The sequence below is a fragment of the Micropterus dolomieu genome, linkage group LG12, assembly GCF_021292245.1.
Source record: "Micropterus dolomieu isolate WLL.071019.BEF.003 ecotype Adirondacks linkage group LG12, ASM2129224v1, whole genome shotgun sequence".
NCBI classification, from domain to species: domain Eukaryota; kingdom Metazoa; phylum Chordata; class Actinopteri; order Centrarchiformes; family Centrarchidae; genus Micropterus; species Micropterus dolomieu.
The window spans coordinates 34,120,874-34,145,258 of record NC_060161.1 but is presented as its reverse complement, the minus strand read 5'-3'; the positions used below and the strand labels follow the sequence as shown (position 1 = coordinate 34,145,258).

The 24,385-nt window shown below is 41.7% G+C and overlaps 2 protein-coding genes and 1 long non-coding RNA gene across 11 annotated transcripts in view; 2 read left to right on the top strand and 1 right to left on the bottom strand.

Annotated features, from left to right (window-relative positions):
- The first annotated feature begins 2,177 nt into the window (after positions 1 to 2,177).
- LOC123980915 (zinc finger protein 675-like) lies at positions 2,178 to 7,158 on the top strand. 4 transcript variants are annotated; one of them, XM_046065521.1, is made up of 4 exons: positions 2,328 to 2,672; positions 3,820 to 3,951; positions 4,307 to 4,400; positions 5,656 to 7,158. In XM_046065521.1, the coding sequence occupies exon 4, from the start codon at positions 5,716 to 5,718 to the stop codon at positions 6,508 to 6,510; it is 795 nt and encodes a 264-aa protein (XP_045921477.1). In that variant the 5' UTR covers positions 2,328 to 2,672; positions 3,820 to 3,951; positions 4,307 to 4,400; positions 5,656 to 5,715; the 3' UTR covers positions 6,511 to 7,158. The 4 variants fall into 4 exon arrangements, with proteins under 4 accessions (XP_045921474.1, XP_045921477.1, XP_045921475.1 ...); XM_046065519.1 differs by having other exon boundaries at positions 3,759 to 3,951; XM_046065518.1 differs by lacking the exons at positions 3,820 to 3,951; positions 4,307 to 4,400 and adding an exon at positions 2,178 to 2,287 and having other exon boundaries at positions 2,553 to 2,672.
- A 1,424-nt stretch (positions 7,159 to 8,582) lies between these two features.
- Positions 8,583 to 16,512, top strand: LOC123980950. The gene is made up of 7 exons (XR_006827606.1): positions 8,583 to 9,216; positions 10,039 to 10,543; positions 12,195 to 12,561; positions 12,793 to 12,876; positions 13,083 to 13,153; positions 14,098 to 14,250; positions 16,270 to 16,512. It is a non-coding gene; the product is annotated as an uncharacterized LOC123980950 (long non-coding RNA).
- LOC123980894 (nephronectin) overlaps positions 8,963 to 24,385 on the bottom strand; it is a 30,165-nt gene continuing 14,742 nt past the window's right edge. For 4 of the 6 annotated variants that reach the window (XM_046065477.1, XM_046065476.1, XM_046065475.1 and 1 more), the window contains 13 exons: positions 22,989 to 23,184; positions 22,015 to 22,115; positions 20,530 to 20,622; positions 19,710 to 19,829; positions 18,254 to 18,373; positions 18,034 to 18,171; positions 16,355 to 16,429; positions 14,834 to 15,538; positions 14,544 to 14,627; positions 13,077 to 13,175; positions 12,386 to 12,572; positions 12,186 to 12,270; positions 8,964 to 12,098 (listed from right to left, as the gene is read on the bottom strand). In XM_046065477.1, the coding sequence (XP_045921433.1) occupies positions 12,012 to 12,098; positions 12,186 to 12,270; positions 12,386 to 12,572; positions 13,077 to 13,175; positions 14,544 to 14,627; positions 14,834 to 15,538; positions 16,355 to 16,429; positions 18,034 to 18,171; positions 18,254 to 18,373; positions 19,710 to 19,829; positions 20,530 to 20,622; positions 22,015 to 22,115; positions 22,989 to 23,059 (1,965 nt within the window). In that variant the 5' untranslated portion in view covers positions 23,060 to 23,184 and the 3' untranslated portion in view covers positions 8,964 to 12,011. Of the gene's footprint in view, positions 12,099 to 12,185; positions 12,271 to 12,385; positions 12,573 to 13,076; positions 13,176 to 14,543; positions 14,628 to 14,833; positions 15,539 to 16,354; positions 16,430 to 18,033; positions 18,172 to 18,253; positions 18,374 to 19,709; positions 19,830 to 20,529; positions 20,623 to 22,014; positions 22,116 to 22,988; positions 23,185 to 24,385 lie in introns of all 6 variants that reach the window. The other 2 variants (XM_046065480.1, XM_046065479.1) reach the window with 2 other exon arrangements.

The window sequence follows — 24,385 nt, the reverse complement described above, 5'->3', positions numbered from 1 at the left end:
GGGGATGTTTTCTTGGCACACTTTAGGCCCCTTAGTGCCAATTGGGCATCGTTTAAATGCCACGGCCTACCTGAGCATTGTTTCTGACCATGTCCATCCCTTTATGGCCACCATGTACCCATCCTCTGATGGCTACTTCCAGCAGGATAATGCACCATGTCACAAAGCTCCAATCATTTCAAATTGGTTTCTTGAACATGACAATGAGTTCACTGTACTAAAATGGCCCCCACAGTCACCAGATCTCAACCCAATAGAGCATCTTTGGGATGTGGTGGAACGGGAGCTTCGTGCCCTGGATGTGCATCCCACAAATCTCCATCAACTGCAAGATGCTATCCTATCAATATGGGCCAACATTTCTAAAGAATGCTGTCAGCACCTTGTTGAATCAATGCCAAGTAGATTTAAGGCAGCTCTGAAGGTGAAAGTGGGTCAAACACAGTATTAATATGGTGTTCCTAATAATCCTTTAGGTGAGTGTATATTTCCACTGATTTAGAATAGTCATTTTGGCGCTATTGGAAAAAAACAACTGAATGCTGCTGTTGCGTAAAACAATCCAACTGCCATTTACCAATATGAACTTATGAAAAATGAAATGTACTGAAATTATCCAATCCAAGTTTACTGTATTTCCAAATAGTTTTTTTGACCTCAGAAAGCATCATATAGAATAGCATGACAAAAACAAGAACAACTAATTCCTCCTCTTTGTTCTTTGTCATTCAATATTGCAAATATTTGTTTGACAATATTACCTTGCTCTTAAATACAAAACCATTGCATCCAACATATATTTTAAATGGGGCTTTTCTAATAAAATATCACACTATAAAACTGGAACAAAAAGGCAACTGCAACATTCAAACCAGTACTATGTACTTGTGCATGTTGTGCCATTAAAACCGTAAAGCATTAAAACAATTTAGAGTTTAGTTTAGATATAGAATGTTTTATTTGTTTTATCTGTCATAAACATCAATAATAGAAAGACAAGATGCCTTAGTTAACAGAAAATGGGAAACATTACAGACAGGTGCCACATATTGACCTTTCTCTACAAAAGGTGAGAGCAAGGTATCATCAAGACCCACATTACTATTTTAAGTGCATTAAATACTGTTGGCGCCACGTGTTTAGAATGAAAGGGATACTGATATTCACATTGGCAAATTATCATTCCACAGTGATTATTTTTGCATTAACCCATATTAAAAAGAGAGATAATGCTTTAAAATAAAGTCCTGGTCAAATCTGACCACATCAAACAGTTATTTGGAAAATCAAAGCTGGAGATGGATGCTGCAAGTCTTTGTGTGGACAGTGGAATGTCCATATTAAACCAAGTTGCTGTGTGAGAGCAGTGGGTCCAATGCAGGTGACGGTGTCTTTTTAAATTATTACAATCCTTTGCAAGATGGAGAAGTGAGTGAAGATGTAGCCTTGGATGCCTGATGAGTCTGGTTGTTCACTGGCTGATCCTTCTTGTTTATTCAATGTTCAATTTCCATAGTTATTTCAGCATTTTTTATTCTTTGACTTATTTCATCATGTATTTATGTATTTGTTTCAGCACTTATTTGTTATTTTATATATCTTTATGCATGTATTTATTTGTGCATGTATTTATTTATTTTTATTTTATTTCTGCATGTATTTATTTAATCATTTCTTTGTTTTTATTTTATTTCTGGATGTATTTATTTAATCAATTATTTATTTATTTATGCATGCATTTATTTTAGCATTTATTTATTTATGCATGTATTTGTACTTGTTTATTTATACATGTATTTATTTAATCATTTTTTATGTTTTTATTTTATTTCAGCATGTATTTATTTAATCATTTCTTTATTTATTTATGCATGTATTTAATCTTTTTTTATGCATGTATTTGTACCTTTACTTATTTATGCATGTATTTAATCATTTTTTAAATTTATCTATGCACGCATTTATTTAATCAATTTATTTATGGATGTATTTGTACTTTACATTATTTATGCATGTAATTATTTAATCATTCTTTAATTTATTTATGCATGCATTTATTTAAGCATTTATTTATTTATTCTTTTATTTCTATATGTATTTATTTAATTAATTAATTAAATTTATTTCTGCAATCATGTATTTACAGTGTTTTGGCTTTAGGTCCTCCCAACCAGCTGCCGTTTTAACTCAAGACGAAGAAGAAGATCTGTTTCAGTCACGTGACTCGGTGACGTAAGTGTCATGACGGACGCCTGCTGGGAGAGAGACTGAAAAGAGGAGGAAAAAGGTAATTTGATGGTTTTTATCTGCTCTCTCTGGGTCCACTAGTTCATGAAGCTGTCCGGGTTTTAACCGCTATCGCTCCGGGTCGATGAACCGTTTGAATTAAGCTGTAAAGCTCGTGTTTTCTTATGTAGCAGCTAGCTTAGCTTAGCTTCCAGCCGTTTCCTGAGCAACAGCAGTTCAGCTGAAGTCTTCAGAGTTGTGCATTTGCTCAAAACAGCAACAAAAGCAACTCCTCAGGTTGTCATCGTGTCTCTGTGTGATCTCAGAGCTGAATGGCGGGAGGAGAAGCTCCAGGCGAGGAGGAGAGGGAACGCTGTCGGCCATGTTGTCTGACTGAAGGAGCATCTGTCTGCTGAGGAGGAGGCGACATGAGTTCTTCACAGGAGGTCAGTGAAACGGTCACTCGGAGACGAACACGTCTTCAGCTGCGGTTTGAAGGAGGAAACAATAAAAACCTGCGTCAATCACACAAAATAAAAGGCTTTTAATGTAAAGGTTCAGCAGCAGGAAATATTTCAACACCGCTGCAGAGTTTGTAGTACTGCAAATATATGAATATTGCAAAACAGTGGCCATTCTGCGAGCCGGATGTGGAGCATGGGGCACCAGTTGAGGGTCACTGCTGTACAGTTTGCACACAGGGCCAGCCGGTCCACAGAGGATGCAGCACCACACTGCATCTCACCACCTGTTACAGGCTCCTCTTCATCGACTTCAGCGTTCAACAACAAGATTCACAGCAGCTGGTTGGAGAAGGTCGCTGTGTGTGGACGCTGGCACCTGCAACTGTGTCTTCGACGTCCTGTCAGAGAGGGCAGACCGACATCAGCAGCGACCACAGTGAGCACAGGTTCACCTCAGGGCTGGAGACCCCTGCTGGGCTGAGCTGATCTGAGAACGGTTCATACTGTCAAACAGCCTGCAAGTGAAACAGTCTGGATGTTTACACGTCACCTGAACGCAGCGTGGAGTCAGCTGAGGCACCGTGTGGTACTGTACGTTCAAATTAACCAGAGAGACTCCAGCTGTATCAGCTGTCGGTCATGTTTCATATTCTTCATAATTATATCCAATCATCATTCAGACCAAAATCAAGCCCTTCACTCAGGAAACACATCAGCTGGGGTGTAACAGCAAACCTTGATAATGATCGTTTCAGAATATATAGTTACACAGGAATATTTAATCAAATTGTATTTTCTTTTAACGTCATGAAAACGTGCAGCGCTGCAGGTTGTGGAGTTTCCCCGTCATGGTCCTAGCCTGACACCTGGTGGACATGTCAGACATCTGCACCTACAGAAGTGTGTTCAGAAAAGGTTTTAATGAATTTGATTTGTAGTTTGTATCCTGGTTCAGGATGATTAACAGCTCTTTACCTAGATGTAAAGTTGATCTTCTCTGATGCTGTCGAATAAACAATAGAAAGAGACACCACACTCCACACTGAACATGTATTTGTGATAATGCAGCAGAGGTCTCCCACAACCTCCATGGATGTTAACAAAACAAAGGAGTTTGTGACTGTGTCAGGTGGGAGGTCCAGCAGGAGGCTGAACAGCTGGTCCCGTAAATAACACACCAGCTCACCTTCTGACCCCGACGAAGAGTCAGCACGCCATCACGAGCTCATCACTTCCCTCCCGCAATATCCTCAACCATAAGGTGAAACCAGTAAATATTACAACATTAATGACTTTAAGCATTAAACACTTAATTTCCTGCATTCTGGAGACATTTTCTGCACCAGTTTATGGAGTAAATGTCTTTATTTAAATGAAAGGAAACTAAATTAAGGTGAGAGGTGACAATTCAAAATACAATGGAATTCAGTAATCACTTTTTGGACAATGCAAATTAGTTTTTTCCATATTTCAGTTGCATTGCATGTTTTCTTATTGTTTATTGTTTCATTTGTTATTTCACATTTCTAGTTGCTGCTGTTCAGAACATTGTTAACAAAAGCTTTCAAAAAGTGATGGAGAGATTCAGATTCTGACCTGTCCCCTGCGTCCCCCAGGGAAAATCTGTCAACTTTTAAATGTCCCGCCCCATCCGCACCCGAGCTTCTCTTCTCCCTCGTCTCTCTCCACCGGCAGAAAGAACGGGAGCAGGTGAGCGTCACGTAGCGCCCAGAGAACCTGATATGGAGAGGAGAGTACCGGCAGCTTGGGAGAAGTCCCGGTACGCAAGAAAATGTCTGGCGTACCGCCGCACTTCAAGCACTGCTTCAAGAAACTCTCAGAAGTGCGACCACAACATTAGATGCGACACTCCAGCTCGTTGTAGACTCCGTGGCTGTGTGGGCGGAGTCAGTTATTCTGTTAGAAAAGTTATTTCCGGTCATGTTTTGTAAACAAAGAGGAGTGCTGCCCACGTGAGTCTCCGTCAGACCCACTTATTTCCTGTGTCCAGCAGGAGACATGATGACCTGACCCATAAATAATTACACATACATTTGAATATTTCTATATGCATATTTTAAAGTTGTAATATTTTCTTACTGAATCTCTGTAATTTTATTGTTCCACCACATGGTTGCAGAATTTCAGATCACAAAATGTTCTTAAATTATAAAACACAGATTTTGGGCTCTAGCATTCTAGTTCCTCACTCGGGGGCTGTGTTTGAAACGGGCCAAACGATCTCTTCCTGTCGCGTCAGATGCCTTCAAACTGCCCCCGTATCGGCCGGTTTTGAAGGCAGCATGGACGCTTGGTTATTACCCATAAACCAGTGCGGCTGTGGCAGCTTACAAAAAATGGTCAAGATGGCTGACAAAAAGCCGAATCCGTATACAAATATAAGTTGTTTTTTTTTATTAGTTTTCTCGCTTTTATTTTTTAAAACTTAGCTCCGTGTTTAGTTGTCGCTATCATATCAGCCAGTGACTGTAAACAACCAGGTTTGTTCAGTATGATTTTTGAGGCGTCTGTTAGCCAGAAGAGACGCAAGACGGCATGCTGATGTCCCGCGTTGCTGTAAGTGCTGCCCTAGAAGTCTGCTAAGTGAAGGCAGCTGTTTATAACGGTAGCGAGGCAGCTGCCTTCCGTTGCGAACACAGCCTGGGTTTCTGGTGATACCGACCAGATTCCAGTGTTTTCCTCTCCCCACATTTAAATCTGTAATCCTCACTGGGTGACACTCAGCAGCCATTTACATTGACAAAGAAACTGTATTTAATGTGGATCTATCAAGTCTGGTCGATACCCGATGCACTGAATCAGGTCAGTATCTGCGTCGTTCCGGGTGATTACATCAGTGCACCCTAACTGTAGCATCACTGCTGGGTGTGGTTTCAAGGTTTAAACCAGAAGAAGAAGTCCTCCACCTCGCTCACACCTGTCTTTATATCTCTGTCTGTCACAGAAAGTGGGCGCCTCAGAGAGACGCAGACCTCACCGCTGCCCGCTGTGTGACAAAGCATTCATGTCAACGCACCAGCTGAAGGATCATCAGAGTGTCCACACCGGAGAGAGACCATACCACTGTGACCTGTGCGGGAAAACCTTCACTCAGTTAAGCAGCGTAAGAACGCACCAGCGCGTCCACACGGGAGAGAAACCGTACCAGTGTGACCAGTGTGAGAAAGCTTTCACTCAGCCGAGCACGTTGAAACTCCACCGGCGCCGTCACTCTGGAGAGAAACCCTACAGCTGTGAACACTGCGGGAAGAGCTTCACTGATTCATTTTCATGCCGACAACACGAACACGTCCACACGGGTGACAAACCTTTCCAGTGTCAGCTCTGCGCCAAAACCTTCCTCACACAGTCGAATCTGACGAGACATCGGCGCCTCCACACGGGAGAGAAACTGTACGGCTGTCAGCTGTGCGGACGCAGTTTCAATCATCACTCCTCGTACACCGTCCACCAGCGGATCCACAGCGGAGAGAGACCCTACCGGTGTCGGTTCTGCGATAAAACCTTCACGTCATCCACCAACCACGCTGAGCACGAGCGCGTCCACACGGGGGAGAGACCGTTCAGCTGTGAGCAGTGTGGGAAGACTTTCAGCCACGTCACCACTCGCCTGCTGCACAAGCGCGTCCACACCGGTGAGAAACCGCACCGGTGTCAGCACTGCGGCAAAAGCTTCCTCACGTCGTCGAACCTGGCGAGACACGTGCGGACTCACACCGGGGAGAAACCGTACTGGTGCGACCAGTGTAAGAAACACTTCACCTTCTCCAGTCAGCTGAAGAGACACCGCTGCGTCTGACGTCTGGGCACAGTGCTGACGTCTGCTGGACTCGAAGGAGGGTCATGTTTCGCCAACGCAGTTTACAATTTAAAATAAAAAATGTAAATATGTTATGCTCAAAACATTGAAGGAAAATGCTAAACATGAGTTGTTTCCTGCGTCTCCTGGGTGAGGATTTCCTGTTTTACGCTGTCGTAAATCTAAAACGGTCATCTTCGTCAACTTGAACAGTCGGACACTGATGGACATTTTCACTGTGACAGTTTGAACGGTTTAGGGCTACAAATAATTTATTTATTTACTCAGTTAATTGTTTGGTCTAAAAAAAAATCCATTGCGGTTTGTCAGACGATGAAGACGACATCTTTTTTTTTTCCCCGACCAACAACCCAAACAAGATTTGTTTATTTTTGTTGGAGATGAAGAAAACCAACATTTAGAGGTGAAGCTGCAGCCAGTGACTTTCATCACTGAGAGGGAATGTAAATAGGTTTTATTTAATATGGAAACATTTATAGATTATTTCAGTATGGAAAGCTCATGATAAAAATCTATTTATTAATTTATTTATGTCTGTCTGAAGTACTCCCTCCATGTAAATAAACGTATGTACTTTTCGCTACATAAAGTTCTGAAACCCAAATAAACAGGTTGAAAATAATAAAATGAGTTTTCTGTCGTTCAACTAATTAACTGCTTTAATTTATCAAAATATATATTTAATGTATGATAATTGATAATGAAGATAATGATAGCTGCAGCTTGCTCATTGAGAATTGACCCGAAATGCTAAAATCTTAACTAATTACTTGACGAATTAATCATCACGTATTAGCAGCGTCTTTATAACTAATGTATTTTTATTAGAAACTTCTTTAGTTAGCATTTTTCATGTTCAGCTAACAACAAATAAAATACAATTTTTAGAATTATGTTTATTTCCTTACTTGTGAAACCAAATCACATGAACTGTCTTCTTTATTCACCTTTTTATTAAGTACCGTATTTATTTATTGCCTGTTATTGTCTTCAACTTTATTTTTGTTACATTTGTGTGCATTTTAAAATGTCTTTCTTTGCATTTTCTACCCTATTTATTTCCCCCATGGTATTTATTTCTGCCTGTCCTTTTTACATTTCTGTATGCATTTCTGCCTCATTATGCAAATGAGGAGGGGGTGTGTCTCAAGGGGTGAACTTCTCCCCTATTGGTCAGACATCATCAAGCTCGCTCCTCACAGTCAGATGGCTTCCTTCGGTGAACTGAGGTGTTTATCAACTCTGTTTGAAGACAATGCTACAGAAGAAGAAAACAATGGCAAGTTTAATCTAAAGTAACAGATCATATGTTGATGTGAAATCTTAATCTGTAACTAAAGCTGTAAAATAAATGTTGTGAAGTGAAAATTAGAATATTTCCCTCTGAAATGTGGCAGCGATACTCAAGTAGAGAACCACAGACTTGCTGTTGGGAGTTAAAGGCATGAAAGTTGAGTTCCTCTTCAGCTCCAGCAGAGGGAGGTCTTGATGTTTCCTCAGCTTCACCGTCGGATAAGAGAACTACACTGTGTTTCATCAGTACTTCCACTTCCTGTCAGCCTGTGGAGTCACATCGTGGATTTAAATGGAGCGCAGCAGCTCTTATACTTTATTTTTTTACTAACCACTTTCAGCCCAAACTCGACCGATCAGTTGTTGCTTAGCGCGGTACAGCTTTAACATTTTTTAATTCGGTTAGTTGAATATATGAAAGTTTGTTTGTTTAAACTCGAATATTGATTGATTGGAAAAACGTCCCGTGCTCAATTTATTCACCCTCTCCTCCTTTGGTGGCATTAACCAGAGTTTTGCGTACACGACAGCCACCTGACCGTGGATGTATTTTCTTGTACCAAACGTATAACAACAATGCATTGTGGGTGAGCAGAGGGTCCGAGGGTCGATCTCAACAAGTTCACTTCAGTGTTTCAGACAAATGGAACAACACGTGTGATGCCGGCGGCGGCGACTCAAAGTGAACGAAGGTATGTGGAGCAAGTGAACCCGCAGGTGAGTCATTTATCTGATTAAATTCTTATGTGTGAAAACATGCGCTCGTAGATTTCCTTTGTTTTGTTAAAGTATTATAAAACTTACTATCTTTAAACCTGATAACCTTGGTATTTGTATTTATGGGTTAAAATTAAATCTCTGCCGTCACAATTAATTTGTCTTATAATAATAATAAAAACAAAATAATAAAGCCTCAAAACTTCCAGTAATTAATAATTATTTGTTTTGATGTATAGTTGGAAACTATACACATGTAAATAGATAAATGAATGAATAAATAGAAACTGCAGACAGATTAACTCAAATTCAGCACAATACAGAAGAATTGAAGTATTGGTCAGCAATAAAAACACAGTCAAAACGTAGATTTAAAAAAATTTAATTAAATGAAAGTTGCCCAGACAGAACTATAAACATATATATTTTGTAAATGAATATATATTTATAATATAACACATGGAAGGACTGCATTTTGTGTTTTGTTAAGTTAATAATGCAAAAGAAACTTCCAGTTTCTACAACATAATTTCATGATTGTAAACCGAATATTTTGGTGTTTGGACAGAACAACTAGTTTAAGGATTGATGTAACATTTCTCTGTCTGTTTCAGCTGTAACCACAGCCGTGATGTCACCGTGTACCAGAGCACACCTGTCCATCACTGCAGCCAGGTGAGAAGTGAAACCACCGGAGGTCAGCAAAGATTAGATTTCCAGTATGTTAACTTGGAAACTTTGAAGAGGCCTATACTTCTTCACTTTTCCTGACTATTTTTGTGTAAAACGTGTTAGCAGCGGTGGGAAGTAGGTGCATCAGGTGCAGTATTTCATAATACTTTCTACTTCACTGCATGCATCTGACCACATTAATAACTTTGCAGATTCAGATTAATAATTAAAATTCTAAACTAAATAAACTAAACTGATATTATGTGTAAATTATTGATTAAATTACAATTAAGATGCAACATTAAAGTGATGAACACATGAATGCATAAATAAACACCACCAGCTTGTCATTGTACTTTTACTTTTGGCACTTCTTGTACTTTTAAAAGCAGATTTGTCGTATTTCTGCTTGGAGGAAAAAAAGAATCAACTACCAGAAGAGTTAGCGATTATTTAAAGTGTTTTGTTGTTGATCGCTGAATAGTTTCAGCTCTAGAGATGAATTGTGTTAAACTGTGTGCTGCCAGTGATCAGCAGCAGGAGGCGGAGATGGTGGAGAGAGGTTACCGTGGTAATTACAGGGTTAACAAGCAGGGCTGTAACCACACACACACACTCTCAGATATCCCAGGAAGCTAAATCACAGGTTTCTCTCCTCACATTCATGTTGTGTCTATAAACTGAGGAATCTGTCGAGCTCACGGGAAAAGCACCAATCAGGTTTCTGGCAGCTCCGCCCATCAGAGACGTGTGTGCGTCCTCTAAAGCAGATGTTAAACACACAAATCAGGTTCCTGTCCTTCCTCTTCCTCTCTCCTCCCGCAGGTGATGCCTCAGAGGTCGGAGGTTAAATCTGGTAATTAGTTCATTATTTCAGTCGTTTAATGAAGCAGGACGTTTGTATTTATGTTTGTAAGACTTTATTTTACCGGTCGTGTGATCAGTAGTTTTCCTGGATGTTTATTTATGTTTAATATCAATAATCTGAAAAATATATTGTAGGAAACATTTAAACGCTGGAGATATTTTAGGCAGACTTCACATCAGATATCTGTACTCGTGTCTCGATATTATTATCCTAAATGTACTTGATTGCTTTCCACCACTGTTTTATATACTCGTAAACTAAATATTTTCAGGTTTTGGTCTCAACATGTCAGAAAAATAAAAAGGTTAATTGACGAATCTGAAAGATGATTAATGGATAAAGAGTCAGTTGCAGCCGTAGTGAACAAAAAGGTAATACATGTCTGTATCTTTTCTTCATCAACAGGATGTGATGTCACCTGTCAATCAGATTGTGTGGGCGGGGCCGAGATCTTCTGTCACGGTCAGTACCTTTTAACTCTTCTTCTGCTTTTAAGTGTAAATGTAAACTGCTGTTCAGAGGAGCGAATGAAGAAGAGACTTTAATTAATTAACAGGTTTATTGATACTGGGAGGTGATGGCGCCTACCCTGACACCTAGTGGACATTTCAGACAACTGCACCTACAGGAGAGTGATCAGTAAAAGTGTTGAAGAGAGACCCGGGTTCGATTCCCACTGTGACCCATCCACCATTGTGTCCCTGAGCAAGGCACTTAACCCCTAGTTGCTTCAGAGGCGTGCGACCTCTGACATGTACAGCAATTGTAAGTCGCTTTGGATAAAAGCGTCAGATAAATTAATAGATGTAAATGATAAGTGTCAGTATTGGGCAGAAATATATTTACAAATTCAGATTAATCCGGTCTTTCAAAAGAACTTTACACACAAATAAAAAAAAAAAATCTGGGAAGTGAAATTGATTTTAAGACGAATAAGTATAAACATTCGAGCTCGCGATCTCATCAACAATGACTCCAGACGAGATCTTTGTATCTTTGGTGTTTCCTGTTTCTCACCACAAAGTTATTTAAATGTTGTTTCGGTGAATTAGAGAAATCTGACATTTCTACAAGTTGACCTGTTTTCAGATTTTATAAATCAGAAGTAGAGATCAGTCATGTCAAAGTCCTTATAGGCAAGTCCCGTCACTTGGCCGCCATCTTTTCCCCACAGAGTTTTATTGAGGATTCTTAAAGTCACGTGTCTCCTCTGTAAAACGTCTCTGGTCGGGTCCCCTGAGCGTCCTGCAGAGCGGCAGCCAGGGGCAGCAGTGTGAAATATTTTATTTTTTCTTTACCTTAATAACTGTGGGGTGTTGCTGTGTAGTGACTTGTGTAGCTGACGTCGGCTGTCTCGCACGCTGATTGATGTTATATCCATGTCAGATCTTCTGGTGTCAGGCGCGGAGTGGTTTAGTTTATCGGTTGCTGAACAGTAAGCTACTGTGACAGCAGCCACCTGTCACTCAAAGTGGACACGTCCTTTATTAAGCATAACTTTAAGCCTTAATATAATAAAATCTGGTGAGTTATATAAAAGGTCAGCACAGTTGTCATGAACGTAGACAGAAGCTTCAGAGACCAAACCCTGTTTTTTGTACCAGGCTGTTTATTTCAGCTCTGCGGGGATCAAAGACTGTATATTGACTTATTAGTGGCCAAACGATGCACTGCAGCTTTTGGATAGATTTTATATTCTGTCAGCTTTTTAATTAAAGCTCCTGCTGCTTGAACACAAACAAAAAAACAAAAATAAAACCCAAATGTTTTCTCAACTCGTCTTTCTTCTTCTTCTTAGTTCGACAAACGAGGACGTTCATGTAAAAACTGCTGATCGATCTGATGACAGGAATGTGGCGTTTACAGGAGGCGCAGTGAGTCGTCTGTAAACGTTCAGTTCAGTCTTAAGTGAAAACTGTCTGCTGTGATGTCATCGACACGCCCCACGTCTCAGTGTGACATCATCCACAGCGATATGCCCTCGCCGTCCTTTTCTCCGCTCGGCCTTTAACAGCACCTGCAGACACACACCTGTGGTCAACAACAACATAAACACTCACACAAAACTCTTTTGTGTTTGTTTGTGTGGCTGTTTGTGTCTCACCCTTTCCAGAGAATGCGTCGTCAAGGTAACCTGTGTTTGCCTCCAACTGTGTCCACCTGTCCTGCTCCAGAGGGCGTGGCTATACCTGCAACAGCCAATCAGGGACAAGACGTCACACAGGTGATTCCATGAGGAGTTATTTCCCCGCTCGAGAAACGTAACGTGTTGTTGTTGTTTACAGGAACATGTAGCACCGGTACCTTTGGTCTCGTCCCCTTTTCCTGGTGAACAGCTGCAGCACGCCAACATGATGCCCTGTCAGCCAATGGGAGAAGGAGAAACACAGGTCGCCGTGGCTCCAGGTCGGGTCTATCTGGACGGCCAATCGAGCGCCGCGGATGCTCCTTTGTCCCGCCTTCAGCTCCGGGACGGACAGGTAACGCCCACCTGAAATATTAATGCTGTAGTTTACTAACGATTACCTGGTAGAGTCTGAGACATTCAGTTCACGATCACATGAAACACAGAAGAAGAAATCCTCATCATGACAAAGCACTTTTCTGATAAATGAGTCATGTTTAACTTAAAGAATTTTTCCCAGTTTGGTGTGAAAGAACTTGACTGGTGCGCTCTGACCTCTGACCTCAACCCTCTCCATCACATTCAGGATGAACTAGAACAGAGATTGCGAGCCAGGGCGTCTCGTCCAACATCAGTGTCGGACCTCACAGACGCTCTTTAAAAGTGATGTGTAGGTGTCCCAGTACTTTTGTCCATTTAGTGGATCTTAGAGCTGAAACGATTGGTCTGTTAAACTATTTTATAACTGATGAACAGTTAATATGCCAAATGTTCACCACTCCCTGCTCGTGAGCTCAGAGTTAAAGATGTAAAGGTGTTCCTAATAAAGTGGACACGCAGGTAATATACATTAATATATGTGTTTGTTACCTGCAGGGTTGTGAACAGTCTCCCAGTGTAGATCTCCTTCTCTGTCCGACATCCAGTCACACACTCCGTGATCGAAGGTACAGAGCAGCACACCAGCCTCTGCAACACACACACACACACACACACACACACGTTGTTTACATGTTGTAGTCTGCAACTAAAATAGGTCCCTGGGGCCTGTACCATGAAGTGAGTTCAACATACCCGGGATATCTTTACGGTATCTGGCTTCACTAACCCTAACAATTGTGATCGGGATCAGTGGTCACATTGTTGTGGACAAGATACTGATTTCATTTTGTTAATTTAGGTCATTAAGTAAAGCAATCTTCAGCTGAAGCTGCATATCAAAAACTGTAAAAAAATATATATATATATATTTACAGTGTTAATGTGACGCCTCATAAAAGGTCTGGTTATGGTAATTATTCAATGTTACAAATGAGAATACACTGAAAATGCTGACTGAGAGGCTTTTATTTTGAAGGTTCAAGGAAGGTAGTAGTAAAATTTAGTAAAATAAAAAGGTGTGTTTACGATGTCGCGTGCAGCAGCTGTTTTACCCCCGTGAGCACAACACACATGATGCCTGTTAACTCGTTAGCAGCAGATGACCAATCACCGACAGGAACAAGTCTACTGGCAGCAGAGCGTCTCATTTTACAAACTAAGAGCAAACTAATATTAAACAAACAGACAGGAACAGAAAATCTCTAAGTTAACAGGCGTAGCCACTAACGCGATATGTGTTGATCTGATGTATTTTTATGGCGTGTATCACAATTTTAGAAGGACAGGTGGGACAAAAAGAAATTCACCCAGGAGAGCGGTCAAAAAGTCGACCCGGTTTCCTTTTTGCTAATCAAACTGCGACATTTCACAACGTTAACCACCAGTTTTATTGTAAAAGTCTTACTCAGAGCCCTAACTTTCTACAGTTTGTGTGTACGACGCTGCTCTAACTGCTTTCCTTCATGAGATTTCACTTTGATGTTACTTCTGTTTGTATCGTTGAATGTAGGCTCGACCCAGATCATCTGCTCTCATCCTGACGTGTGAACAAGTGCAGCTGCTGAAATGTGAAACGGGAAACGACGCGAACCTGCAGACAAAACAGCTGTTTGTTGTTATAAAGACAAAAAATCTGGGTGAAAGAAGGGATCAGCACACGCAGGTAAGCAGGGATTGTCTGAGCTACAGAGAGTCGGAGGGGAGCAAAATGTGTTTTGTGGTGGAAAAAGTAGCTGCCTGCCCTCATTTGCTGGACGTGGATGTCGAGCCGGCCGACTCCTACAGATTTTAGCGTGCTAGATATCTGGCAGACGTCGGCGATGTGTCATAAATGCGTCGTTGTATAGTTCACACATTACGACTGGCGGCCGCTGATTTGCCCCCGATCACAGCCTGACTGTCGCCGAGCGGCAAATCGGGCTGAAAATTGTGTAGTGTGAACTTGGCTTTACTTACCAGGATCGTCTCTGGCGTCCTCGGAGGTGTTTCCCAGCTCGATGTCAAACTCCCACACCTGGTTGTGACCCGGATGTCGAGGGACTACAACACACACACACACATATTATTTTCAATGAATCTGTCGATAAATTCTTTGGTAAAATTCACACTGGAGAAGCTGAAACTACAGAATTTTGGCATTTCGTCTTTTAAAAAAACATCTCAAAACACTTAATTAAATATCGAAATAGTTGCAGAGCGATTTTTCTGTTAATTGATTAATTGACTGTGTGTGCGCGCGTCCTCACTGTGCACGTCTCCTCTCTGCCTCTGTGTCACCTCCTTATTGATCCTGTTGTTCAGCGTGGTCGTTACCACGGAGGTGGCGGTGGTGGGAGTCGGGGTTGTCACGGCAACCGTGGCAGCTGTTGTCGGTTCCACTGTAGTCGGAGTCGTAGTAGTGTTGGTTTGAATAGTGGTGGTCGGAGTTGGAGTAGTCGGAGTAGGAGTAGTAGGTGGAGTAGTAGTAGTAACAGTAGTTGTGGTTGGCAGAGGGGATGAAGTAGTCATGCTAGCAGTGGTCGTAGCAGGTGGTGAAGAAGTAGTAGTAGTAGGTATTGGAGTAGTTGTGTTGGTCGTAGCAGGTGGTGAAGAAGTAGTAGTAGTAGGTATTGGAGTAGTTGTGGTGGTCGTAGCAGGTATTGGAGTAGTTGTGGTGGTCGTAGCAGGTGTAGTAGTAGCCGGGGTGGTTGTTGCTATTGTAGTGGTCGTCGTAGTGGTTGGCTGAGCTGTAGTAGTAATAGTAGTAGCAGGTATTGGAGTGGCGGTGGTGGTAGCAGGTATTGGAGTGGCGGTGGTGGTAGCAGGTATTGGAGTGGCGGTGGTGGTAGCAGGTATTGGAGTGGCGGTGGTGGTAGCAGGTATTGGAGTAGTGGTGGTGGGAGTTGTAGTTCTTGCCAGTGTCGGGCTTGTAGTTCTCGGTCTCTGTGGCTCCAGGGTGACTTTGAGGACTGCTGGGAGAAAACAGACACTTCCTCAGTGAGCAGTGAGTACACCATCAACTGTAGATGCTTCACTTCCTTTTTAAATAGCGTTCAGGAGCATTTTAGATCCTGTCAGACTGAAACCAGGGACGCTGCGCCGCATGGTCAGCGTAATCACATCACTATTATGTAGTTTGGGTTGTAGCTTTACAAATAAATAAATAAAAAAATCACTATGCAAAACCGAAGTCCAGCTGTTTTCATGTGTTTACTGGTTTTACTGTTTGTATTAATGGTGACACACGTGATGTTACACGTACAATATCAACTGATAGCCGTGTGCGTTAAGTTTCTATCGTCACATTAATCTGCAGGACAGCTTCACATTTCTTCAGGTTTAAACCAACACTGAAACAGTTCCTGCTCGCTGTAATCTGTACTGAATAAAGTGTTTTTTCTATGTCAGTTTATTTAGTTTCATAAAGGCTAAAGGTAGCAGTGACGGTTTAGTCTCAACCAGTAAATCCTGCCAGTGAGCCGGGACCAGCTTTAATCTGACAGATACGAGACATGCTCCTACAAAAACCAAAATCCCAAATATCAGCAACAAATAACTGATTATATTATATTAATAGTAATATTTTGATTTATTTAGTGATAATGTCTGAGAGTCTCCAGCAGTGAAGTATTTTCTAACTGGCATCCCGTTTGTTTACACGTATGAACGATCTCTTTGATTATGTTTTGCTGTGTTTCATCAGGAATCTGAGAGTTTTAGGAGAAGGTGTTGACCCGACTCTTCACTGAGGAGCTACGCGGCTGTTTGTGGCGAGGAGGCGGTGTTACCTGTACAGCTGCCGTCTTTACACCTGCACTTCGGAGAGGCTGGATTCAGATCGCAGAACGGCCGAGTGTCCTTATCTGGTGACACAGAGAGAGATTATTAACAGTCACTCTGAAGTTTTTACACTTGTTTTCTGAATAATAAAATATCACTTTTTGGTTTGTAAGTCAGCTCTCAGATTTTTATCCAAAAGGTTTCTTCCATTACAAGATTTTGTTAAAGTTGAAGAGGTTAAGCAGATAACATCAGTATTGGAGGAAATCATTTTGTCCAGTTTTAACTTTGGTGTTACGGATTACAAACTTTCACAACAGAGACCTGACAAACCTGTCATTCAACACCGAGCACATTCATGTGGAAATGCTGAACAGCGTCATTGAAAAATTATTTCATAAAACACCTCAACGAAGCTGAAGACGAGCTCAAAGCTACAAGACAAACAACATGAAGATGTTTTAGTGTTTGACCGTCAGGAAGGAGCAGATTAAATCCGCCAGTGTAGTTTGTTAAGATTGTATTTTCGCGATGCTAATGTCTGTTAGCACGTTAATTGAGATTCCCATTATATGTTAGCATTGAGCTAACCGTTGAAGCACTATTTATTAATATTATGTATCGATCTGATGGGCTGGAATATCGATACAGTATCATGGAAAAATGTACAACGATATATTGGCGAATCGCTTTATTGTCACACCCCTACCAGACACACTGACATGACAATAATCACTCATTGATTAAGGAAAAGTCATGTATTTACTGAACATTTAAAGTCAAATGCTTCATTATTTATGCTTTGCCCTGAAAATTAGTTAATGGAATAAGAAATAGTAATGTAACATTAATGATTTTAAACACCCAACAGGTTGACTGCTTGAAGTCGTTACGTTACATAACGCTGAATTTCAGCCGTGGCGTTCTGTCCGGAGATGCTTAAAGATGAGTCAGGCAACATGAACGAAGAGTTGCTGCTAGACTTTTAAAGTATCCAACACAAAAAAAACTCCAGATGTTTATCACTGTTTGGTCAATAGCACTGACTGCAGACGCGGGGAGAACATGCAAACTCCACACAGAAAGGCCGGGATGACCGGGGTTTGAACCCGCGACCTCCTTACTATGAGGCCACAGTACTATCCACTGGAGCAATGTGCAGCGCAGACAGGATGGCAGCCAATCTTTTCATTTAGACTGGATGAATGAAGTTACAGCAGGTATAACTTGGCTCAGGCTGAACTAATCATGTGACCGCCTGGCAGAGGGAGCGTTTGGGAGTTGAGGGAGGGGTCGAGAGCCGCCGCTGTAAAGAGAAGGGCTGCGCTGGATTCATAACAACAGTATCTTTGTGAAACTGAATGAAGTAATCGTTTTATCTGGATTATCTTGGTTTCTTAATCGTTGGAAGCCGAAACATTTCAAATTAAATTAATCACCCAGCCAACATTTACAAACGACCATGGTTTAGGTTCAAATAAGTACGTTATGTCAGGGCGTAAGACCAGAGCCTGCAGAGGGAACAGGAGGTGACTGAACTTCAGGTAAAGCTCTTTTATGTAAAGCTACGTCTCCACACATCGAACACAAAGTGAGCCAGACTGGACCCGGTCTAACTTGGTCCCATCACATGTCAGGTTCACCATCAGAGCTACAGTCCTGATGTGTGTCTACAGCTCAGTCTCACCGATGCAGGTGTATCGTCCGTTGATGTAGGCGAGCTTGAAGCCGTGGTGACATTTACACAAGAAGCTCCCAAACGTGTTCACACACTTCCTGTGACGAGGACACACGCCGCCGCCGCCCAACGCACACTCGTCGATGTCTGCAGAGAGGGAGAGGAGGAGGTTGAACTACATGTCGGTCAGCGTTTTATCCTCCATCTGCGGAGAAACAGACTGACTGACCGATACAGGTGCGTCTGTCTGGTCCCAGCCGTAACCCTGGGGACGGACAGGTGCATCGGACCGCCCCCTTCATGACCTCGCAGCCGTACTGACAGTTGGCATGGTAACAGGTTTGAGCATCTGTAAGTACACAGATAAAAGAGGAACACAAGTTTAACAAGCTTATAATCAGTTTGGAGTCGAATTGTCATCGTCGATCTTTTCAAACTCAACATTCAAACTTTAACGTGGAAATGTTTAAATTTCCAAAGACACCAAACACGGCGGCCATTTGATGGAACGGTGCAGCCATAAAAACGTGGCGTCTTTGATTTACGTATTTGATAAAGTTACTTAAGGGAGAAACGTTTTGAGATATTTTTTGAGAACATTTAATGGATGCGTTATTTTTTTCTCCTGCCAAATTTCAGACAACGCTCATCTGAAAGTTTTGCGTCGAGTGCCCTGCCCTGCCTCTGATTGGCTAACCCTAACCTTACCTACGTTACCAACGAGTACTGACCAATCACAGGCAGACAGTGATTGTAAGTCGCCAAGGATAAAAGAGTCAGCTAAACGACTAATTATCATTTATTCTTTCTTAAAAAAGCGTAAAACTTAAACTAAGGTTTCGTAAAAACTGCTCGCTATCAAAAACACTGCAAAAACTAAAATCTTAGTAAGATTAATTATCTTAATTGAAGGCAAAATATACTTGTTTTTTGTCTGACAAGATATTTCTTCTGACCAGGCGACTTTTATGTTTGAGAATTTCGCTTATTTCAAGTTTTTTGGCCTTAAGTGACAAGTGAAATATTCTTGTTCTGTTGGCAGATAATTTTGCTTATTTTATGTAAGATTTCCCCCATTTTAATGCTTTTTTTTCTCTTGTTTTTGAGAGCTCAGTTTTTGCAGTGAAGCTGATTAAGCCAAATAAAAACTGAAGTCTCGTGGCCCGTTTAAAGTTTGAATCATTTTTCTACATGAGAGTATGATGAAGTAAAATAAGCGCAAAGAGGGGCGGGTTTGAGGGACAGTTTCCCGTCGTGTGTGTGGAAAGTAATCGCACCAAACTTCAGTACGGAAAATTAAGAATAATAACGTATGTGGAAAAACAACCTGCTGTATCAGAGAGAATCACTGCATCATCATTGCTGCGCCAGACAGAGGCCAGCAACACAAAGTTTTATATTTTACAGTTTTCGTATGGAATTTCATCACTATGTGTGGATCGCTGGTGTGTGTGTCGCATTGAACATTAAGTCGCGGCAGTTGTGTGTGGCGTTGCTATGACGACCAGCTACACTGAAGGGTACTACCTCTGGGTACTATCTGCAATGGAAAACGGAGCACGGCCAAACTGAGTCGCGTAGAGTCGAGTCGAGCTGGTACTGGTGATGGTAAAGCGGTATTAGTGACAGCTGACTGTTAGCTCGGTGTGTCAGGAGTGTTGGCGTGTGCGTGTGCGTGCACTCACTCCTGCAGCTGCCGTCCGGCTGCAGTGTGTATCCATCCAGGCAGTAACACTTGTAGCTGCCCGGCGTGTTCATGCAGCGATGCTTACAGGGCCGAGGCTTCACGCCGCACTCGTTCAGATCTGACACGCACACACACACACACACACACACACACACACACACACACACACACACAGGGAGAAAGGTCAGTAATCAAACATTAAGCTGAGAGCACATTTTCTCTCTGTTTTCCCTCTCCTTGTCAAATTGTCGGATTAACCTTTGACTTCCAGCCCTGTTAGTCACGAAGAGCAGTTTAAGTGTGTGAGTAGTGTTATATTACAGAGTGTGTGTTTTTGTGTGTGTGAAACCCCAGTTTAAGGCCAGATGTTGTTTTATAGTCAGGATATGACTCATGATGTAGCCTCTAATCAGGAGATTAAAAGTGTGTGTAGGTGTGTTTGTTTGTGTGAAGGTGGGTGGAGTGTGTGTTGGTCTAAGTTTGGAAACACAAGTGTGTGTGTGTGTGTGTGTGTGTGTGTGTGTGTGTATTCTGGGGGTCTTCAGGTAAAACACGCCTTTGCAGGTCAAACAAGCATGACAGGAATGTGTCTCTCGCTTTTTTTCCCCCCTCAGAGGCATGATGGGAAATCAAATCTCTGTGAAACTACAGAGAGCTGCACACACACACAGCTTACCGTCGTTCCCTGCAGACTTACATTAACCTTAAACCAAGTCCTCACCCTCTAATGTAATGATTAACGTTATGAGTTCCCACAACGTGACTGTTAACAGACTTATGTCCCCACAACATGAAAGACACACACACACACACATTACCGTGGTTACAGGCCTTGCCGGTGTATCCTGGGTGACATTTGCATGTGTCTGGTCCGACACACTCTCCATGTTTACAGCCCTGCTGACAGTGAGCTGCGCACACACACACGAAGAGTTAATAAACATTTCAAAGAGTTAATGAACTGTGTAATCGCGTGTTCTGCAGGTGGAAAAGCTGCCAGTGTTTGAACACGTTCCAAATCATCCATCAGCTTGTCGATTTGTTGCCTTCGAAGACTAATAGAAAAACGTTGTGTTCAAGGAGGCTCCAAGCGTTCAGACCTGGCTGCCTTTCTAATGTGAAACAACATGAAGTCATCCTGTTATCTTTGCCTCTCTCTCTACCTGAAACCTTCAGCAGCTCGGGCTGAAACTGCCAAATGTATTTTAAAATCCTGACGTCGGCCTCTTGAAGCCTCTTTACTCTTTCTGATGTTGTTGTGTAGTTTTTAGCATAAAATACTTTAGCATTTTTTTGTATTGGAAATATTTCGCATGATTTTTTATAATCACTTTTCAGTTTAATTCTGAATTTGAGGCTCAGTTTTTCTCTCAGGTAACTCGTTATTGCTGCCTTTCCTGGATTCTCAACAAGGGTTTCCTGCTTAAATAAAATACAAAAAGCAAACTGACTATTTCACACAGCAGAAGCCTCACAATTAACTAACGTGACTTTACTCCTATTCTGGTGTGTTTTTAGTTGTACCTGTTCATCTCACATAGGCCTATGACCTTTATTATTTATATTTATTTGATTCTTTACAGCTGCTGCTTTGGGATTTTCTGTATGTGAAGAACTTTGTAAACACTGTTTTTAGAAAAGTTTACAATTAAATTATATATGTTATTACGTAGACCAGAGGGTTTCAAAGTGTGAGGCGGGCCTCCCCAGGGGGGCTCTCAACAGCTTCAGGGGAGGCTCGGTTAATGGAAGGACAACAATATTAGCTATTACATTAGTTATCAAAAAGCGATCACCTAGAACAGCCTACATGTGTGTAACTTGGTTAAAGAGAGAGTTACATTAGTTTTGGGGAACTGTTTACCAACTTTCATAGAGTCAAAAACTAATAAATGCCTTTAGGACAACCCTTTTATTTTATGTATTTGGTGTAGTCTGAGGTCAAACAGCAGTATCAGGCTGTCTTGGCTATGGGATCAAATATAATAATCATCCAGCAATTGAGTGAAACTAAGCGAGTAAACTCAGTGGAGGTGAAGGGGCCACAGACTCTTAAAACCTCTGATTTCAGCCATCATCTACTAATTTCATTGATGACAGGACGAGATGCATCAGGATCTGGGGGCTAAAGCGAGGATGGAAATCATGTTAGTACTGATGGATCATCTGGAAACTGATCAGCAGGCACGTAGAGATCACAGGATTGTGTTACTGCTTGACTAACACGTGTAAAACTACCACCTCTCAGGATGTGTGTGTGTGTGTGTGTGTGTGTATGTATGTGTGTGTTTTCATGTCCTCACGTTGACAGCGTCCCCGGGCCATCTGTCTCCAGCCCCAGCAACACTCCACGCTGTTGCGATAGCGACAGAGACCGTCTGACAACACCGCCTGGTCCGGCCAGCTGCAACACACATTTGCACAAATAAGCCATATACATATATTCACGTTAGACAGTTCAGGCGCCTGCAGAGGATTTAAGTTCTGCAGCTGCCCGACATCATGTGACCTTCTGGATGAGCAGAATTTAAAAATAAAGAGTGTGAAATTAAGTTAATCCTCTCCTGCAACAAACAGAAGAGATCTAATTTCATGGTATAAAACTGCACACTTTGCAGAGTAGCTGCAGTGAAGCGGCTGCACTGGTTCAGACCGGCTGAAGTGTGTCTATACGTTCTTGACATCTCCTGTTTCCACGTGCCTGTCTGAACATGAATTATATCAGCCAGAGAGGAGGCCGGGCCCTGAGCTCCTCTTTTTCCACTCCCTCTACATACTTTCCCTTCTTCCTCTCTCTGCCCTCCATCGTTAGTCCTTCAGTCCTAGCCATTTTCTCCCACCTTTAACTCCCCGTCACCGTCTCGGTTTAATGTCAGAGCATTATTATTAGATTATATAATCTACTTTAATGATTACCTCTGCAAGTGCCTCTGAGCCACAACCAGCATCCGTTTAATGAGTCAAATGTAAAACAATTAGTTTAAAAGGAGAAAGAAAAAAGATAAAGTGCATCAGACACCTGGCTGTATTTGGATGTAAATGATAATTTACACTCGTGTCTTTGTTTCTATAAGCCTGTTTGAAGGTTTACTACCTTGCAAGGCACCAGAGGAATATAATTATTAAGGATAATTAGTTTAAAGTACCATAAAGCAAGTTACAGTCCCTATAAAATCAGAGAGTTAACAATATGTCAAGAAAGGTTTTTTCTTTTTTAAGAAAAAAAAAAACTTAAAATTTCAACATTACAGAAACTTTATGTTTGTAAGATAAAGACCTGTCATAGTCCAAACGCTGGCTCTGGCTCCACATACAGGACAGCAGAACCAGGCTGATCCGGGTCAGCATCCTGCTCCTTTAACCAGGTCAGTCCACTTGGCTAAGAAGACCAGAGTTAGCCTATTATCCCACTCCGGTCCGTTCCGGTCCGACACGGGACAAAAACCAAGTTAATATCCACGTCTGGAAACAGACTGAAAACCAATAGTTCAAAACGTCGTTAAAATGGGACAAAGTAGATAAAGAAATATGAAGAAAGGACGGTATAAAAGTCTCAAACACCAGATATGAGAGTACAAAGTATGCCGTTATTTAAATAAATTAGTTTTTAGGTGCTTAAAAGAAGTTAAATCCTTGTCCTCAATGACTTGACGTGTTAAAATAGAACCTAGTAGATTTAGTGCGACAGGAGGCGTCAAAAACGTGCGGTTATTAAAATAAAGTAGGTTTTTTACTCCCCTCAACCCTCTGAGACTATAAACCCGATCGGTTCGCGAGGTCGTCCACGAGCCGAGCGTCGCGCGCGCACGGACTCACGTTCCGAAGCCTGGATGGGGGAAAAAAAAAAGAGCTGGTGTCCTCGTGCACTCGGTGATTGGTGGTTAGAATTCGAACGGGTGGTGTCGTCGCGTCGTGCCGGCGGTACCCGGCCAAACCCGGCGCAGAGAGAGACGGCGCGTGGGATACCCGCGAGGAAGTTTGTTGTTTGTCAGATTTAAACAAAGGCAGATTTTCTTTTTCATCCTCACACACAAACTCTGTTGTGACCTAAACACAGCTGGTCCGTTGGCGCGCGTGTGTGTGTGTGTGTGTGTTTTCATTTCATGTTGACTGTAAACATCTTGAACTCTTTTGTCAGGAAATTAAGCTGCAAATGAAGCTCCTGAAAATCCGCCTACAGGTCTTTCCGTTACACCTACACTCAACGCTAAACACTGCAGCAGTAGTACAGCAATATGTCAAGGAATTCAATTATCAGGGGGTAAAGAAATATTCAGAGCCTTTAATCAACAATAGCACAATGACAGTTAGCTAGTTATACTCAATAACAAATTAAAGAAGAGTAACGTAGCCTATTCAAACTAATAATTACACAAATAGACTATGGGAAAGCAGCTATTTTAATGGTGAAAGTATTAGTGGTAGCAGTAAGTGGTAAGGTAAGGAACATTAAATTATATAGCATGTTTGGTGGCTTTATGAAAAGGAATAATTAAAAAGAGCTATTGTTTAAAAAGACATTTAAAATCAGAGCAATAGCCTAAATATCTAGGAGTAAAAACAATAGTGGAGACACAAGTTAAGCAACAGTGACCAAGGTACAATTTAAGTTTAGATTTAAACGTATTAAACTGATTATCCTAATTAGGCTATGCAGTATACCCATAAATTATC